Source organism: Melospiza melodia, chromosome 20 (assembly GCF_035770615.1).
Source record: "Melospiza melodia melodia isolate bMelMel2 chromosome 20, bMelMel2.pri, whole genome shotgun sequence".
Taxonomy (NCBI): Eukaryota; Metazoa; Chordata; class Aves; order Passeriformes; family Passerellidae; genus Melospiza; species Melospiza melodia.
In genome coordinates this window covers 11,514,222-11,532,790 of record NC_086213.1, presented here as the reverse complement: position 1 = coordinate 11,532,790, position 18,569 = coordinate 11,514,222, and the positions used below count along the sequence as shown (strand labels likewise).

At 52.4% G+C, this 18,569-nt stretch overlaps 1 protein-coding gene across 6 annotated transcripts in view; it reads left to right on the top strand.

The window, feature by feature from the left end:
• The window catches only part of RPH3A (rabphilin 3A), a 33,206-nt gene extending 14,927 nt beyond the window's left edge, over positions 1 to 18,279 (top strand). For 3 of the 6 annotated variants that reach the window (XM_063172936.1, XM_063172939.1, XM_063172937.1), the window contains 17 exons: positions 2,403 to 2,532; positions 2,702 to 2,788; positions 3,090 to 3,252; positions 4,034 to 4,060; positions 6,351 to 6,485; positions 6,590 to 6,688; positions 6,837 to 6,896; positions 6,970 to 7,173; positions 7,775 to 7,854; positions 8,403 to 8,477; positions 10,617 to 10,726; positions 11,303 to 11,429; positions 11,849 to 11,905; positions 13,191 to 13,342; positions 14,425 to 14,506; positions 14,908 to 15,004; positions 15,860 to 18,279. In XM_063172936.1, the coding sequence (XP_063029006.1) occupies positions 2,403 to 2,532; positions 2,702 to 2,788; positions 3,090 to 3,252; positions 4,034 to 4,060; positions 6,351 to 6,485; positions 6,590 to 6,688; positions 6,837 to 6,896; positions 6,970 to 7,173; positions 7,775 to 7,854; positions 8,403 to 8,477; positions 10,617 to 10,726; positions 11,303 to 11,429; positions 11,849 to 11,905; positions 13,191 to 13,342; positions 14,425 to 14,506; positions 14,908 to 15,004; positions 15,860 to 15,990 (1,816 nt within the window). In that variant the 3' untranslated portion in view covers positions 15,991 to 18,279. The remainder of the gene's footprint in view (positions 1 to 2,402; positions 2,533 to 2,701; positions 2,789 to 3,089; positions 3,253 to 4,033; positions 4,061 to 6,350; positions 6,486 to 6,589; positions 6,689 to 6,836; positions 6,897 to 6,969; positions 7,174 to 7,774; positions 7,855 to 8,402; positions 8,478 to 10,616; positions 10,727 to 11,302; positions 11,430 to 11,848; positions 11,906 to 13,190; positions 13,343 to 14,424; positions 14,507 to 14,907; positions 15,005 to 15,859) is intronic. The other 3 variants (XM_063172941.1, XM_063172940.1, XM_063172942.1) reach the window with 3 other exon arrangements.
• Positions 18,280 to 18,569: the final 290 nt, after the last annotated feature.

Sequence of the window (18,569 nt, the reverse complement as noted above, 5' to 3'; positions counted from 1 at the left end):
TGGCTTGCAAGTGGTGCCACAGGTGTGTCCTGGCTGCTGAGCTCTTCCAGTGGTTCAAAAATCCCACTTAAGGAGCAGCTCGTGGTAAATGAGAGCCTGGGAGAGATTTTTGCAGCTAAATAATGAACCTCTTGAAATGCAAAGGCTTTTTCCTCTTTTTTTTGACTTTTTTTCCTCCCTCCCTTTGATTGTGCCATTTGTTCCAGTTTCTATAATAAGTTTGTTTGGGCTTGCAGATTTCCAACTGGAAGCTGCTTTGCTTGGAGCTGCTGCAGCTCAGCAGGAGGAACTGCAGGGGATTTGGTGTTTTTCATGAATAAAAGAGAGGGTTTTTTTCCCCCAAAATGTTCCCCTTGGTGAGGTGGGGGATGATAAAAGCTGGCTGTTGTGAGGATCATGCACTCCATGAGATGTGGGCTGGGGTTAATTGCTTTAAATAACACTTGGGGAACAGCCAGCATCCAGGTTTTAATTGGAATTGCCGGCTGGGTGTTTGTGGGGTGATGGATTCTCTGGGATTTCTGTGTTTGCCACGGGCTCTGGAGCTTGGGAAGGCACCAGGGGCTGGATGGTGGCTCCAGGGCTGGGTTATTCTCTGGGGAGGAACCACCCATGGATGTGAAGGGCAGGGATGGGACCACGAGTAAATCCCAGAATGGTTTGGGTTGGAAGGATGTCCAATCTCCTCTCATTCCATGGGCAGGGGTAGCTCCAGGGGTTGCATCCCACCCTGGAGCAGGGAGTTAGACTGGCAGGAAGTGGGGAAGCACAAACCCCCCTGTCTGTGGTTCTGAGGGTGCTGTTTGTCAGCACCAGCATGAGAACCGCGATTGCTGCATTTCCAACCTCCGTGCTCCTGGCGCTGGCAGGAACCCGTGAACTCTCCCATCTGCTGTCTGGTGACACCAGAGCTGTGAAAACAGAGCCTTGTCCCCGCTGCTGGCTCTGTCTGGCTCTGCTGCTGCCCACCCAGCCCAGCTTCCAGCTGGGAACAGGCTGCAGGTTCATCTGGAAGTGGCAGGAGCCCAGCGGGATCAGCCCCCGCGTGGGGAGCAGTGGGAGATCCCTGGCTGGGTTTGGGCAGAGCTGAGGTGTTAACGTGGCTTTGCTTGGATAATTTGTGGAATTATGGATCCACGTCCCTGAGTGTGGCTGGGCTTGGTGGCTTTGAGGCGCTCCTGTTGGCTGCAGCGAGGATTTTTTGGGCTGTGATGGGCTGCACGTCCTAAAATGCTTCATTTTGGGGAAAAATTCCTCCCTGGGAGGGTGGTGAGGCCCTGGCACAGGTTGCCCATCCCTGGAACACCCTGGTCTAGTGGGAGGTGTCCCTGCCCCTGGCAGGGGTGGAACTGGATGATTTTAAGGCTCCTCCAAACCAAAACCATTCCATGCTCAGACAATTTCCCCTCCTCGTGCTGCTGTTCCTTTATTCGCCTTTTCCCCACGGAATTCTGGCTGTCCAACCCCAACCCCAGAGGCATTTTTGTGTGCAGGGAACCTGTGGATGCTTTATGAGCATTTCAGAGGCCCTGGCAGCCGAGTCACCACAAATCTGAAGCTGTCACCCCTCGTGGGATGTCTGTCACCCCTTTTCCACGCCAGCCGGTTTCCTTTTGCCGCGGCTCCGTCGGATTTGGGTCAGGCTGCCACGGGGGGCTGCTCCCTCCGGTGGGCTCGGGTCTCCTCCTCCCTTTCTCTGTTCCTTCCTTACTGAATGACATAAATAATGCAGCTTTTTTTTCCCTTGCTGTGCTATTTTTAGGGCCAGGATTCTGGGTTAGCTGAGCTCACGACACCGACGCTGCAGCTCCTTCCTGCTTCCCAAACTCCTTCAGCCAATGCTGCCTTCCCAAAACTTCCTCAGCTGATTTTGGTTTTTTGGTTTGTTTTTTTTTTTACCTTTGCAGGAACCAGGTGTGTTTTCACAGCCTGATCTCCAGTGGGCTTTCGTTTCATTGGAGGAATTGTCATCAAATATACGCAGCATTTTTTCCTCAAATAATAAGAAAATTTATTAATTAAAATTCAGTCCTCATCTGAGCCCTTCCAGGATCTCCTCCTTCAGCTCTTCATGGGCAGCTGCCTGGACTTAGTGGAAAGGCTTCCATTTGGGGACAAGTTGCTCCATGCAGAGCTGCTGCCTTGGATGGATTTTCCATGTCCATGGAGCTCCCTGCAAGTCGATATTGTGCCATATACACCTGTTGGAATCTTCTTTCCCTCTGGGATGCGCTTTTGTCCCATAGCTGGAAAAGGGAGATGCTCCGTGGGGAGCAACACCTGGAAAAGGAACAACCAAACCCAAGGCAGTGGTCACCCCCAGGGAGCAGGGCCTGCCCCTGTATCCTGCCCTTTTCCTGACATTCCCTGTGCCCTTCCTGACATCCCTGTCCCCTCTGCAGGCGCCTGATGACCCGGCTGGAGGACATGCGCCGCAGCGTGCTGGGCGACGGCGTCAACCGCTGCATCCTCTGCGGGGAGCAGCTGGGGACAAGGGGCTCTGCCTGCGTCGTCTGTGAGGACTGCAAGAAGGTGAGACCCCCCCCTCCAAACCCCACAAACCCCCCCAGCTGGGGGCACAGCTGATTTTGGGTGCCCATTTCCATGGCTGGCTGGCGGTTGCACGGGCAGAGCTCTCCTTGCTGGTGTTGGGGACATTTTGGTGGCGCCGGTGTCACTCAGATCTTTGCTTCGCCCGCAGAATGTGTGCACCAAGTGCGGGGTGCAGACCACCAACAACAGGCCCCAGGCCATCTGGCTCTGCAAGATCTGCAGCGAGCAGCGGGAGGTGAGTGTGGCCCCTGCCCCCTCTGTCCCCACCCCACTCCTCCAAGGCAGGCCCGACTCACCTCCCAGGGGCCTCCAGTCTCGCCCAGCGGCTGTTCGAGCACGGTTCTTACAGGATGGTTTTGTTTTCTACATGAAATGGTGTTTTATTTCATGAAAACAGAGCTTCGGGGCTCAAAGGAGCTGTTGTGAGTTCATTGATTAATTAATTAGCAAGATGGGCTGCAGGGTGGGGGTGTGGGGTCACTGGAGGAGGACCACGGCGGTGTGAAGCCCTGAGAGGCCTGACCCTCTTCCCGCAGGTGTGGAAACGCTCCGGTGCCTGGTTCTTCAAGGGTTTGCCCAAGCAGATGCTGCCACAGCCGATGCCCATCAGCAAGAAGGGACCCCAGACCCCGAGCGAGCCCTGCCCGGCCGAGCCGCCTGCCCCCGACCCCAAACTCCCCTCCCGGGCACCCACCCGAGGTAGGTGACAGCAGGGGCTGCCCCCCAGCACTGCCAGCGAGGCTCTGAGCTCCTTCCCATCCTCAGCAGGGGAAAATTGTGGGGGAAAAGCATCCAGAGCAGTCGTGTGGCTGCTGCCTGTGTCCTAAAGGGGGTGGCAGTGCAGCTGGAGGTGTTTGATCCAGGTTTTATCCAGATGGGTGTGATGGTGGTCACAGGGGTCTCAGGCTGAGGGAAGAGACGAGGATCTGACTCCATATTTAAGAAGGCTTGATTTATTATTTTATTATGTATATTACATTAAAACTACACTAAAAGAAAAAGAAAAAGTTTCATCTCAGAAGGCTGGCTAAGCTAAGAATAGAATGGAATGAATAGCAAACATGTGGCTCGGACAGAGAGAGAGCCAGCTGTGCCGTGATTGGCCATTAATTCCAAACATCCACATGAGACCAATCACAGATGCACCTGTTGCATTCCACAGCAGCAGATAACCATTGGTTACATTTTGTTCCTGAGGCCTCCCAGCTTCTCAGAAAGAGAAAAAAATCCTAAGAAAAGGATTTTTAATGAAAAGATGTCTGCGACAGATGGGGTTGCAGGACATCCTCAAATGAAGCACTCCCGGGTGGGGATCAGGGCCCTGCTGAGAGCTTGGGCAGTGCCTGGGTTGGGATGTGGTGATGGGGAAGCCTTCAAAAAATAGGGAAATCTGGGAAAACGGTGGCAGGGCATCCTGGGATGGGGATGGGGGTGCGTGAGCCGCAGCTTCACCCCCTCTCGCTCTGTTTGTGCCCCCAAGGCCAGGCGGATGCCGAGGACACCGAGGGTAAGCACCGGCCTTTGTCCCCTCCCTGTGCTGAGCCCTGTGCTGAGCCCTGTGCCTGCCTCCTTCTCCTCCCAAGGCGTTTTCCTGCCCAGTTTCCCTGGGGATGCTGCAGCAGGATCGCTCCTTGCTGCTGCTGCCGCCCACCCTGCGGGGGTCTGGGTTATTCCAGGGTTATTCCAGGGCTTCCCCACCTCCCGCACACGCCGGGGCTGAGCCGGAGCCGCCTCTGTGGGTGGTGGGTCCTGCTGGGAGGGGCAGGTGGGGTTTGGGGGTTTTTTTTTCTGGTTATTTAACCAGAAATCCTTGGAAAACCTCCCAGGGAAAGCTGAGGAGGTTGGTGGGGGATGGAGCAGCCCAGCCTTGTGCTGTGCACGGTGCAGCAGTGGCTTGTTCTGGTTGTTCCTTGCACCCTCCGGCACTTCCAGTGGTGGAATCGTTCAGTTTGGAAGAGCTCTCAAAGCTCATGGAGTTCAACCATTCCTCCAGCACTGCCAAGGCCACCACTGACCCATGTCCCCAAGGGCCACATCCACGGTGCTGTTAAATCCCCCCACAGGGATGGGGGCTCCTGGGCAGTGGTGTCAGGGTTGGACAATCCTCCCAGTGAAGAAATTTTCCCGAATATCCAACCTAAACCTCCCCAGGCACAACTTGAGGCCGTTTCCTCTTGTCCTGTTGATTCTTGCCTGGGAGAAGAGCCCAAACCCCATGTGGGTCCCGCCCGGGAGATGTGGAGAGTGAGAAGTTCTCCCTGGGAGTTCATTTTGAGTAACAGCCCCCATTTTCACACTTCCACATGGGATGCCAAGGGGATTAGGATCCCTGATCCCCCTCCAACACCATCTGCTCCTCATTTGGGCAATAATTAAATTGGGAGCAGTGCAGTGGCTGCAAATTCTTCTCTTCCTTGGCTCCATGGAAGAGGCAAAGAGGGGCTGAGGGGACAGTTCCCACCTGCAATGGTCCCCTCTATCCCATCCTTCCTTTAGCACAAGTTCTGATGCCCCAACTGATGATCTCCCTCTTCCCATGCAGCAGCAGTTGGGGGAAGCACTTAATTAAGACAATTTAATCACTCCCCTAGCAAACCTCCCAGCCCCAAGGGCAGCTTTTATTAATCTGGACTGCTCCTGGAGTCGGGAATGCTTTGCCAGCTCCGCTTGTCCCTCCTGGTGCTCAGCATGCTCCTGCCGTGCCCATGATCTTCCTACAGCTCCCTCGGAAAATTATTTATTGCACGGCTCTCTCTGCACCACGGGGCTCCTGCTCCTGGCTGCTCATTCCCCCCCCCTCCCTGCTCTTCAGCATTCCCGGTGTTTTTCCCCTCTCTCCCTCCTCCTTTTTTCCCCGCCACAATCTGTTGCTTTGTCCTCGCGCCCGGTGACCCTGAGAGCCCAGCCAAGGAGAAACAGCCCATTTATGTCACGGCAAAGATTTATCCCTGGCGTCTCCAGCAGCAGCCAGGTGAGCGCCGGGACCTTTTCCGTCACGTCCGCGGGGTCGCCATCCATCACCCCGGAGCGCCGGGCTGCGATGGATCCGCTGGGACTGCTGGTGATGGAAGGGAGAGGCACAGGCAGCTGCCACGGCTGTCTGCTTAACAAATGGGACATGATCGGCTGAAGGAAAATAGGATTCACCCCTCAAATGGAATGTGGAGCTGTGGTGCCATCAGGGGTTTGTTTGTGATGGGTGCTGAGGATGGTGATGGATACCTCAGGCCTTGTTTTTCCGTGTCCTTGGGGATTTCCTGAGTGCAGGGTTGATGGTGCAGAGCCCTCCTGCTGCAGTGGCTGTACCCATTGTCCCCCTGTGATGGTGTCTTGGGATGAGGGAAGAGACGAAGATCTGACTCCATGTTTCAGAAGGCTTGATTTATTATTTTATGGTATATATTACTATATACTAAACTATATTACTATATACTAAACTATACTAAACGAATATAAAAAAGGTTTCATCAGAAGGCTAGCTAAGAATTGAATAAGAAAGAATCATATCAAAGGTTTGTGGCTGGGCTCTCTGTCTGAGACAGCTGGACTGTGATTGGCCATTAATAAAAAACAACCAACATGAGACCAATCACAGATGCACCTGTTGCATTCCACAGCAGCAGATAATCAATATTTACATTCACTTCCTGAGGCGTCCCAGCTTCTCGAGAGGAAAAATCCCAAGAAAAGGATTTTTCATAAAAGATGTCTGCGACATCCCCCTGCTGCTGGCACCCAGGCCAGGCATGGCAGCTCGCTTTTCCGGCCTCACTGCCCCTTCCTCCCTCCCCCTGCAGGCACCGAGGGCACAGCGGCCGCCCGGGGGAGCCGCAGAGTGGCCGAGGGCCGGCCGGGTCCGTGTGGCAGCGAGGACACCGCTGGGGACAGCGACAGCCGGGACTACGCTGAGAGCGGCGTCAGCAGGAGCCCCGGTGAGAGTGATGCTGCTGCCGCATCCCTGGACGGACAGATGGATGGACACAACGCCGGGAGCCATCTGCGGGTGCTCTCTGCTGATTGTCCCCTGTCCTTGCAGGTGTGAAGAGAACCAACTCCGTGCAAGGCCAGCGGCCACCCCCCCCGGCCACCGCTGCAGCCACCGCTGGATCTGCCCCGGCAGCGGCAGCGCCCGCAGGTGGGATGGGGATGGGATTGGGATGGGATTGGGATGGGATGGGATTGGGATGGGATGGGAGTGTGGCCAACGGTTCTGTACCTGGGGACACCCCACGGGCATCAGCACCAGGGGATGTCCCAGGTGCTGATGCCACCTCTGTCCCCAGCAGCAGCAGCAGCAGCAAGGCCAGGTCCCGGGGGTCCTGCCCGCTTCCCGGACAGACAAGGTAACCCCGGGCTGGCTGTGGGGTCTGGGGGGCACCGCGGGCTGGGCACTAACAGGGTCCCCCCTGCCCGCAGCGAGCCCCCCAGAGCCGGCCCGTGGAGCTGCCAGGGAGGAGCGGGGAGGGGGCTTGGCTGCGCCCCCCGGCAGGGAGGACAGGCCGGGCTGGCAGCCCCCTGCCCCCAGCCAGCCCCAGCCTGCAGCCCCAGCTCCGCAGAGGCAGCAGCAGCCCCGAGAGGAGGAGGAGGAGGATGCCAACAGCTATGACTCGGATGAAGGCAGTACGTACCCGGGAAGGGAGGGAGATTCTTTGGGAATTCTGTGGGATTTGGAGGAGGGTGGGTGTGACTTGGGTTGGTGTCTAGCAGGGAAAGTCCTTGGGGAATGATGGATGGGAGTTTGATGGGGAGGATCTGCAGTAGAACGTCCTGGGTGAGAAGAGCTGCTGGGGTCGGGATCAGGTGCTTGGATTGGAGCAGCTGATGCCCTCTGTGCCTGCTCTTCATCCCTGGGATGAAGGAGCACGAGCCTGAGATGGTTTCCAGGGAGCCAAGAGAGGAGCCAGGTGCTGAGCCCAAGCTGGAGCATCTCCTCAGGGTCATCCAGGGTGGAATTGCTGTGGGAAGGGTTGGTAGGGTTACTCCTCCTTTGCCTGGAGTCAGCTCCAGAGCCCCAGGCTGCTCTCCCTGGGCTGTGCAGAGTTCCCAAATCCGCCTGGATTTGCGGCGCTTTGGCCGCTGCCAGCACAGTGTCACTGCATTAAACTGCTTTTACATTTGACCCGCAAATCTTTCTAATTATTACTAATCGGGGATGATTAAATGCAGTTATTGGCTGGGCTTTTAATGAGGTTGTTTCCTCCTCTTCTTCCCTCGCTGTCAGCCACGCTGGGAGCTCTGGAGTTCAGCCTGCTCTACGACCAGGACAACAGCTCCCTGCACTGCACCCTCATCAAGGCCAAGGCAAGAGCTCCTCTTTTCCCCCTCTTTTTCCTGATTTAAATCCATCTGGCTGCCAGTTTCTCTGGCGCAATGGGAAGGCAGCCATGTGGCTGCTGGCAGAGGCTGCTCCCTTGGGAGGCTCCAGGCACAGCTGCTCCTGGCTGGGAAGGGTTGGGGGGCTTTTCCTTGTGTGGATCCAAGAGATCTGTGGGAGTGGTGATGCCCTGGAACAGTCCTCACAGAGAAACTGTGGCTGCCCCATCCCTGGGAGTGTCCCAGGCCAGGTTGGATAGGGTTTGGAGCAGCCTGGGATAGTGGAAGATGTTCCTGCTTGTGGCAGGGGTGGGATCTGGTGATATTTGAGGTCTCTTCCAACCCAAACCATTCTGTGATTCTACAATGCTGATTTTTCCAGGATGGGTTGGTTCAGCACATCCTGGCACCCACAGCTGCTCAGGGCAGAGGATCCTGGGTCACTGAAAACATTTTCTCTCTGTGCTTTTAATGAGCAGATTTTTCTCTTTGCTGAAGGAGGATTCACACTCTATCATTCCTTTATCATTTTTTAGGGCTTAAAACCAATGGATTCCAATGGCCTGGCTGATCCCTATGTGAAGCTGCACCTCCTGCCTGGAGCCAGCAAGGTGAGGCTCTGACAGGTTTGGTGCTGGGGATGGAGCAGAGGTTTCTCAAATCAGATCAGATTTTCCCTGTTGATTTCTCTGCTGGCTGCTGTTTTCCCTGGGGGTGTCTCTGAACAGGGAGGATGCTCCCAGATGCTCTCCCAGACCCGAGGAACAACTCATCCTGCAGGCAGGAATCTGCTCAGGAATGGAAGGGAGCTCCAGAGGAGGCATTGCTGTTAATGCATCACAAAACATCTGCCCAAAAAATCTAATTATGCCCAGGGTTGGAATTATTCATTTGCTTGGAAGATGCAGCACGTTCTTTTTGGAGCTGTGGGGAGAGAACTGTGGGGGAAACTCTGTCTCCATCATGGAAATTCCTGGGAATGTCCCTCCCCAGCCCAGCTGAGCTGATCTGGGTGGGCAAATCTTGAGGAAGGAATGAGCACCAGCAGTGCTGGCTCTTTGCTTAGAGGGTGCAGCAGAGTTTTGCTCAGAGGAACCAGGAGTAAAACCAGGGGAAAACTGATAATAAAATCATTGTATTGATTTTACAGCCTTGCTTTATGCGTGGGGTATTGGTATTGTTCAGAGGAAATCCAGGTGTGATGTTGGGAATTACTTTGATCTCTGCTGCTCTCATTTGCTGATATTTATATTAATTTTATTTTAAATTTTGAATGTGTGGCTGTGAAAGACACTCAAGGAAAGTAACAGCTCCTCAATCCCTCACTGTCCCCTCCTTTAGACCATGAGAGCTGTGGGCTGATACCCCCCATCCTGCCCTGGGCACCTTTTCCCCTCTCCTTGAGGGAATAAACCCCAGGGAGTGACAAAATCCAGTCTCTCCTGGCCACCACATGTCACCAAATTCCTGATGTTGTGCAAAATTCCACCTTGATCCTCCCTGAGAGCTCACCTGTGCCAGCTGTGATGGGGCACCCCTGCCAGGAGCTGGGATTTGGGCAGGGAGGAATCCTGGGGTATTGCTACCACCAATATTGTGGACAGAACGTGCCTTGGCTTGTCTGGCCCTTGGTGCTGAACCAAGCAGTGGCTCTGTGGTGTTTCACCCTAGAGACACTTTGGGCTGATGGGTGTGTGGTGTTTCACCCCACAGACACTTTGGGCTGATGGGTGTGTGATGTTTCAGCCCACAGACACTCTGGGCTGGCTGGGTGTGTGGTGTTTCACCCCACAGACACTTTGGGCTGGCTGGGTGTGTGGTGTTTCACCCCACAGACACTTTGGGCTGGCTGGGTGTGTGGTGTTTCACCCCAGAGACACTTTTGGCTGGCTGGGTGTGTGGTGTTTCACCCCACAGACACTTTTGGCTGGCTGGGTGTGTGGTGTTTCACCCGACAGACACTTTGGGCCGGCTGGGTGTGTGGTGTTTCACCCCACAGACACTTTTGGCTGGCTGGGTGTGTGGTGTTTCACCCGACAGACACTTTGGGCCGGCTGGGTGTGTGGTGTTTCACCCCACAGACACTTTTGGCTGGCTGGGTGTGTGGTGTTTCACCCCACAGACACTTTGGGCTGGTGGGTGTGTGGTGTTTCACCCCACAGACACTTTGGGCTGGCTGGGTGTGTGGTGTTTCACCCCACAGACACTTTGGGCTGGCTGGGTGCTGCAGCTGGGCCTGTGGGGACAAGTCCAGGCCTGCAGGAGCTCTGGTGGTGCTGGGATGGAGCTTCCCCCCATAACAGGGGCTGCTCCTCAGGTTTCCCTCTGGCAGAGAAGCTTTAAGGGGATGGTGAAGGAAAGGAGTCGGTTCTGATGGAGGGTTTGGATCCAAAGCTTTATTCTGGCCCACAGGCCTCTGAATGCAGCACCAGCTCCACCAGAACTCCTGGACCTTGTGTTTCCTTTTAACCTGGGGAGAGGGGCAGGGAAGGGGTAGGGAGCCACCAGGCAGGGACAGGAGGGGAGGGACAAAGGGACAAAGGACACCTGGATGGCCAAATGCTCCCCAGGAGCAGAAGGCATCTTTTGAATCTGCCAATCCCTTCTGGAATTCCAGGGTTGACAGACCCTGGGAGGGGAAAGGAGAGGTGGATGACACACCTGGGAGGGAATCTTCAGGGGAGAAACCCAGGGTTCTGGGGTAAACCCTGAACTCCCACTGATTCCCCTGTGTTTGTGCGACCCCACAGTCCAACAAGCTGAGGACGAAGACGCTGCGCAACACTCGGAACCCGGTGTGGAACGAGACCCTGGTGTACCACGGCATCACCGACGAGGACATGCAGAGGAAAACCCTCAGGCAAGGCCAGCAGGAGCCCGGGGGTGCCACGGGGTTGGGTTTGGGGTGTCCTCACCCACAGCACCACCCCCAGGAGTGCAGGGAGGGTTAGGGCTGTGAGAAATGCAGATTTGGGTTAAAATCAACGTGAGTTTGGTCACCTGGATGGTTGTTTGAAGACAGGAGAACTGGCATGTTGACCTTGTAATTTAATAGTAAATCATTGATTATGCTATCATTTTTATCATCATAGAGATGTGCGTCTCTGCTGATTTGACAATAACCCAGAAAAAAAAGTCTATATAAATATCTCTTAAAATTTATGGCTCTTTCCCCCCTCAGAAAACTTCCACCTCTTGATTTCTTGCCCCATCACAAAGCAAATATTAAAAATGTTGATTTTTTTTTTTTTTTATCAAGACAGAAATTTGGGGGTTGATGGCTGTTGTTCAGAAGAAATCCACATCAAGGGTGGGTTTGGGGGATTTTGTTTTGTTTTTCCCTCCCCCCAGCAGTGCCCCTGCAGGGATGGGTTTGGCTCTGGAGTCAGGCACTGCTCCAGCCTGGTTCATGTTCCCTTTCCCCTCTTCCCTCCAGGATCTCCGTGTGTGACGAGGACAAATTTGGCCACAACGAGTTCATTGGAGAAACCAGAGTTGCCTTGAAAAAACTCAAAGCCAACCAGAAGAAGAACTTCAACATCTGCCTGGAGAGAGTAATACCAGTGAGTGTCCGTGAAAATCCCTTCTGTTCCCATTGGAAATGGCACCTGAGGGATGCAGGGATGGGCTGGAGGTGCCTGACTTCCCTGGCACCTTTAAGAGTTGCATTCCCACCTGTGCCTGGGCTGATGTGATATTCCAAGGGCAAGAGATGAGAGCCTGATGGGAATCCATGGGAAGTGACTCCAGGGCCTGCTCCTGTTGGCATTGCCAGCCCTTGGGGATGGATGTCACCGTGGAGGAGGGCACAGGTTGCTTTGTCCTCCGTTGTATCCGCTGGGATGGGGATTGATGGAGCAGGTGGAGATTCCTGAGGCTCTTCCAGGAGCTGGGCTGCATGCATTCCCAGGGTGTTTTTTGCTGTGGGATGGTGCCTCTCCCAGTCATTCATGGCATTCTCCTTGTCCCTTTCCCACCCCAGACGAAGCGTGCCGGAACGACCGGTGCGTCCCGTGGGATGGCTCTGTACGAGGAGGAGGTGAGTCCTTGGAGCAGCACAAGCTCCATCCATGTCCTTTCCACCATCCCTTGTGTACAACCCCATTGTCCCCCTGTCCCAGCAATCCCACATTCCTTGATATCCATCCCGTCCCTTCTTCTCCACGCCAAATTTTCCCTCCTGATGCAAGAGAGGTTCCTTGGCACAAGAGATGGCTTTGGAGGGAAGTAACTGAAAGAGACCAAGGGAGAAAGAGAAAAATTAGGAAAATGTAATGTTCAAAACCAGCTCTGACCTTAATGTTTTGTTTGCTGCACCTTCATTCTGAATGGAATTATCAAATAGGCAGTAATAACCCACAATAAAAATAAATAAATAATTATATATACACACACACATAGGTGACATAAATTATAATTAAAACACAGTCTGACATAAATTATTATTAAAACACATAGGTGACATAAATTATAATTAAAACGCAGTCTGCTCTGTCTCATAGAACACCAAATTAATTTAAAACAAAAAAAAAAAAAACCTGACTGAAAACTTGACTCTGAAAACTGCACTCTGATCTGACAGAAGCTTGGCAAGGAGAAGTAAAAATTAAGGCAAAATATGTGCTCCCATGACATGAATACTAGGTGTAATATTATTATTTTTACTACCTTAAGCCTAGGTTGGGGTCTAGAGGCCTCAACCAAGATCAGGGCCCCAGTCTGGTAGATGCTATTAAAAAAGATTACAAGTCCTTCCCACCAGGATTTTACAATCCATAGCTGTGATCTTAACTTACAGCAGGTCATTTCCAGCCCATGACATGGCTGAGGTTTCAAACAGATGAGCCAGAGAAGAGGTGTGAGGAAGGAAACTTTATTACCACATTTGACACCCACACCTGTGGTGGTGTTTTCAGGGGTCCCAGGACGAGGGAAGAGATGAGAATCTTGACTCCATATTTCAGAAGGCTGATTTATTATTTTATTATATATCTTACATTAAAAGAAAATTATATACTAAAACTATACTAAAAGAATAGAAAAAAGGATTTAATCAGAAGGCTTGAAAGGAAAAGAAATGGGATGATAATAAAATCTTGTGACTGACCAGAGCCCTGACACAGCTGGGCTGTGATTGGCCATTAATTAAAAACAACCACTCGAGACCAATCACAGATCCACCTGTTGCATCCCACAGCAGCAGATAATCATTATTTACATTTCCTTTCCGAGGCCTCTCAGCTTTTAGGGAGAAATAACATCCTAACGAAAGGATTTTTCCATAAAACGCATCCGTGACCCGCTTTTGGCGGCTCCTCCCGCAGGTGGATCGCGGCGGGGACGTGGAGGAGCGCGGCAAGATCCTGGTGTCCCTGATGTACAGCACCCAGCAGGGCGGGCTCATCGTGGGCATCGTGCGCTGCGTGCACCTGGCGGCCATGGACGCCAACGGATACTCGGATCCCTTCGTCAAGCTGTGAGTCGCCAGGGGCGGCTCTGGGCTGGAGCTGCCCGCTTTCCTTCCTCTGGAGCAAATTAAGGGAATTCGGGGCAAACCCGGTGTCACCGGAGTCATCCTGAGGGTCCTGCTGGAGCTTCACCTCTGGTGGTGTCCCCAGTGTGGGTGGTGTTGGCCCAGCCCTTGGGTCTGTGGCTCTCCAAGCGCCCAGATCTCTGTGGTTGCCTCATGGAGAATTCCAGAATTGTTAAAAGGCTGGAAAAGACTTCAGGAGTCCGAGCTTTGACTGATCACCTTGTGTCTGCAAGCAGAGGGCACGTGGGGGGTGTGGGATGGGTTTGGGGCTGGTGCCAGCTTCCAGTTTCCAGCTTCCAGTTTCCAGCTTCCAGTTTCCAGCTTCCAGTTTCCAGCTTCCAGTTTCCAACTTCCAGTTTCCAACTTCCCTGGGATCCATAGGTGTGGGATTCCCACCCGTGACTCACCAAGGGCATGCTGGGACTCCTGGGACAGTGGAAGCTGGAGGAAAGGGAATCCTTCTCTCCAACTCTGACCAACCCTGGCTGCAGGACAGAGTTGGCTCCGTGTCCCTCTGTGCCCTGCTTGCTGCCCCATAAACCCACATGGCTCCTGGGAATCCTGTGGGGTTTCTATCCCAGCCTCGTGAGCTGCGCCACAGAGAAATCCCTGTAGCCATTCCTGTTTTTTTCCTTTGCCTTCAGAAAAAACCTCTATTCTTGCTAAAACTCATTCAGTGACTCTCATGTTGAACATATTCTGCTCATCTTTTTGTAGCTCAGTAGAGCTGAGCAGCTTCCCTTCCCATTCTCTCTTAATATGTTGCATTTTCCATTTCCAGAAGCAGAAGATGGTGGCTTTATATTTTTAAATCAGTGATCTAATTAATCCCAGCCCTAAATTGAGTTCTGGATCTGCAGCCAGGCTGCACAGCCCCAGCCCCACACTTTTCCCACATCCTCTGGAAGGTGGGAGGAGAGACTGGCTCTAAATAAATCTCTTCCAGCCCAGAAGCTCACTTTTTAAGCTTATGAACTTCCACTGTTCTTGCACTTGAATTTTGAGCTGTTTTCTGTTGCCCCCAGTTGGCTGAAACCTGACATGGGAAAAAAGGCCAAGCACAAGACACAGATAAAGAAGAAAACGCTGAATCCTGAATTTAATGAGGTATGGATGGATATTCTTTATATTATTAAATCGATTCACTGAGTGCTGTGTTGAGTGGAGGAGGTGGAAGACAAACTCCCCAAGCTTTGGCTCTTTGCTCAAGCTCCTTTCCCACTCCTGTGCCCAGGAATATTTTTGGGAATGACTTTGCCATGGCAGCACCACACACCCTGAAAGCTCCCTGCATCCCAGCTGGGGATGTGGGTGGGATCAGCATTCCTGGGGGTGGAAGCTGCAAATTCTCCACTGGTTCTGCTTTGATGGGACAGCTGGAAAGGGCTCACGTAGGTGCAAGGGGTGAGCTCAGCCCCTGGAAAAGAGGTGCCACAGGGAGGGAGAGTTTTTCCTTCATTAATTACATTAATTACTGCAGCTTTTAGGGTGTGTTTTCCTTTCTGCAGGAGTTCTTCTATGACATCAAACACAGCGACCTGGCCAAGAAATCCCTGGACATTTCCGTCTGGGATTACGACATTGGGAAATCGAATGACTACATTGGTGAGCCTTGAGCTGGGAGGCTCTGCCCTCTGGGGCAGGGTTTGGTGCCTGGAATGGGGTTTGCTGGATGTCAGGGGGGTCCTGGGTCACCTGCCCTGGTGGGATGATGGAATCTGGTGGGTGCACCCCTACACGGCCCCGCCTCCAGCATCTTTTGGGCAGGAGAAGCATCTCCAGGTGTTTCCATTGGATTTTTGAGCCAGGAGATGGAAAAAATGTTGCAAGGTGTGTGAGGTGTGTGCCCATGGCAGGATTTCCTGGCACATCAGCACCACTGTGGTTATGACTCCATGAGGGGATAATCAGTGCCACTTACTGGAGGTCACCAAATGTGGCAATGTTCTTCACTCAGGGTTCACTAAATGTTGAATTTGCAAGGCAATCTTGACATGGGAAGAGATGAGAATCTTGACTCCATGTTTCAGAAGGCTGATTTATTATTTTATTATATATATTATATTAAAAGAAAATTATATATATATAATTTCTATATATGTCCATACTAATAACAGTATATATATATATATCTATATCTATACTAAAAGAATAGAAAGCAAGATTTCATCAGAAGGCTAGAAAAGAAAAGAAAAAATAATAATAAAATCTTGTCACTAACCAGAGAGTCTGAGACAGCTGGACTGTGATTGGCCATTAATTAAAAACAACCACATAAGACCAAACAAAAATGCACCTGTTTCATTCCACAACAGTAGATAATTTTTACTTATGTTTTGTTTCTAAAGCCTCTGAGCTTCTCAAGAGAAAAAAATCTTAGCAAAAAGATTTTTTTCATAAAATACATCCATGACAGCACCGCCTGTGGATACAAACTCTGCTCTTCTCCCTTCTCCCCAGGCGGTTGCCAGCTGGGAATCACGGCCAAGGGCGAGCGCTTGAAACACTGGTACGAGTGCTTGAAGAACAAGGACAAGAAGATCGAGCGCTGGCACACCCTGCAGAACGAGAACCACGTGGCCAGTGATTAAAGGGAGCCTCTGCCCAGCCCTCCCTGCCCTCTGCCACACCCCTGTAGGTCCCTGATGTCCCCAATGTCCCCGATTGTCCCTGGTGTCCCGTCTTCCAGCGCAGCCACGCCTTGCTACAGCCTCTGATCCCAGGGTCCTCCTCTTCCTCCAAACCCCCTCCACTGGAAACTCCCCCAGATCTTTTCTATTCTCCTTTATTTATTTTCAGCTGGGGGAGGGAGGCTGTTGAGTTCTCCTGGTGTGTAATTTTGGCAAGCAATAGTTCCCTCCTGACTGTTCCCCCCTCTCTCCCCGTTCCCGTCGCGTTTCTGACGCTCCGTGTCCCTCCAGCCTCTGCTCCTCATATCTCCCTATGGAGGAGACGGGAGTGCTGGGCTTGGGAGGGAGCATCAGCCTGTCCTCGCTTGTGTGATCTCAATACCTCAGTTGCAATAAGGAAAAAAAGCTCCTTGGCTTTGGTGTGGGTGTCACCGTTCGCCTGGTGTCTGTGTCGTCGTGGTTAGGCCAAAAAATCCGGTGTCACCGGAGTCATCCTGCGAGTCCTGCTTGAGCTTCACCTCTGCTCTGGCCCACCTGAGCAATGTTGTGGCACATCCTTTGCTGAGAAGATCCACCACCAACACCATGACAGCGACAAGGAGGGTTTAGGGAGCTCTGTGCTCGCAGGGGAGCAGGTTTGGGTTGGTTTTTGTCCTTTCGCCCAAGGAAATTGGGGGCTCCGCTGCTGTAGGAGCCCAGCTGTGTTTTAGGGTTGTGACTACCTCCTCCTCACCCCTGAGCTGTGTAGTAGTGACTGGCCGAGCCCTGAAGGGGTCCTAGGTCCCCTCAGACCCCTCCTGCTCCCAAGGATTTTCGGCTCCTCAGGAGGGAAGCTGAGGGAGCTGCTCCTTCCCTCCAAACCCCTGATGTGTGCAAGGATTTTTGCTTTAAACCTCCACAACTCCTGGAATTAGCTGGAACAATCTGAGATCTTCCAAACTTGGGTTGTTTTGGTTTGGTTTCCTTTTGTTTTTCCCAGTTTTCTGCACAAGAACCCCTCAGTCTGCACTTTAAGGATGGCCTGGAGCTGTTGGATCTGGTCTGGACAGCAGGAGAGCACAGGCTCTCTGCTGCTGCTGCTGGGCTCTGGAACCTTTCCCTGGCTCTGGAACAGTTCCCTGGCTCTGGAACCTTTCCCTGGCTCTGGAACACCCCAGGCCCTGTGGATAGGAGCACACTAAGCACTAATGGAATATATGGAATTTTTTGTCACACTGAGCATGGTGTGTGAAACCTCCCCCCCTGATCCCCCTGCACCCTCTGCTGCTGCTGCTGCCCTCTCTTTGAGTTGGATGAATTCTGGTTTTCCTGGTATTTTCTTTATCTCCCCCCAGCCCTAGCAGAACTTGCTGAGGTGCCCTGAGTGTCGCCAGCCCTGGGTGACACAAACCCCAGCCTGGCACAGGTTTCCCTCCCTCCTTGGATCTCCAGGTGGGAAAAGCCAACCCAACCCATCCCAGAGGGTCCAGCCAGAACTGGGAATCCTCTTCCATCTCCCCAGGTGATTTGATGGTTCTCGGGGTGGGATGGAAGAGGATACCTGGAAATTTTCCTCTTTTTCACGGAATTTTTGTGCCAGTCACGGTGGCATCCCTGAGCTAGGACCAGACTGAAACAATTCCATTTTTTTTTGGACTGTTCCCCTCTGCACCCCGTGCTGAAGCCTCCCTGCTCCAGGCCCAGCTGAGCTGTGGGATGGTGGGATCCAGGATCAATGGTTGGATTCTCCCTTTTTCAACCTTAATGACTCCAAGCTGCCACCACCCTTTCCAGAGGGATGGACCTGGCCCAAAAAATTCCTGTTCATACCCAGAGCAGCCCTTGGGCACGGAGCTGTGCTGGGGAAATGTGTGGCTGAGGGTAAAAAAAACCTTTAAAAATCATTATTTAAGCAATTCCTTAATTTCTCCCAGTCCTGCAGCAGCCCAGCCTCCTTTGTATGTGCAGAACAACTCACTCGAGGTTACCCTTTTCCCATCCTGTATTCCCATTCCCTGTTCAGCCTGCTTTCTTTGGGAAAAGGATACTCAGATCATCTCTTTGCACCTCCAAAAATCAAGTGCAACTTGCCAATCTCCTCAGTAATGTGCAAAACCACAGCCCTGGTCTCTGCCCCCTCCTCTTCTCAGTTTTTCTGATGGTTATTCCTGCCCTGAATGAGTTCTTTTTGTTGTAAATAAAGCATGCACCTATGGATTGGGAATGGTGAAAAACAAACAAACGAAAAAAAAAAAAGCAAAAAAAAGAAAATTAAAAGCCTCTTCTACTGCTGTTTGCATTCAGACTCGCATGCAGTGATTTTACAGCCAAATATCAGTTTACAACTGTTAAAGAGAAAAAGAAAACCTTACACAGGAATTAGAAATCCTCCAGTCTTCCGCTGCATGCAGCACAACATCCTCTCTTGATGTGGTATCTAATAAAGTGAGACTATTGGAAAAGAACAAAAAAAAAATTACAGATTTTTGGCTTCTTTCATTGCCTGTGGGAACAGGAACCTCATGGGGTGGACAAAGGGGCTGGTTCTGGGAATTCCTGGT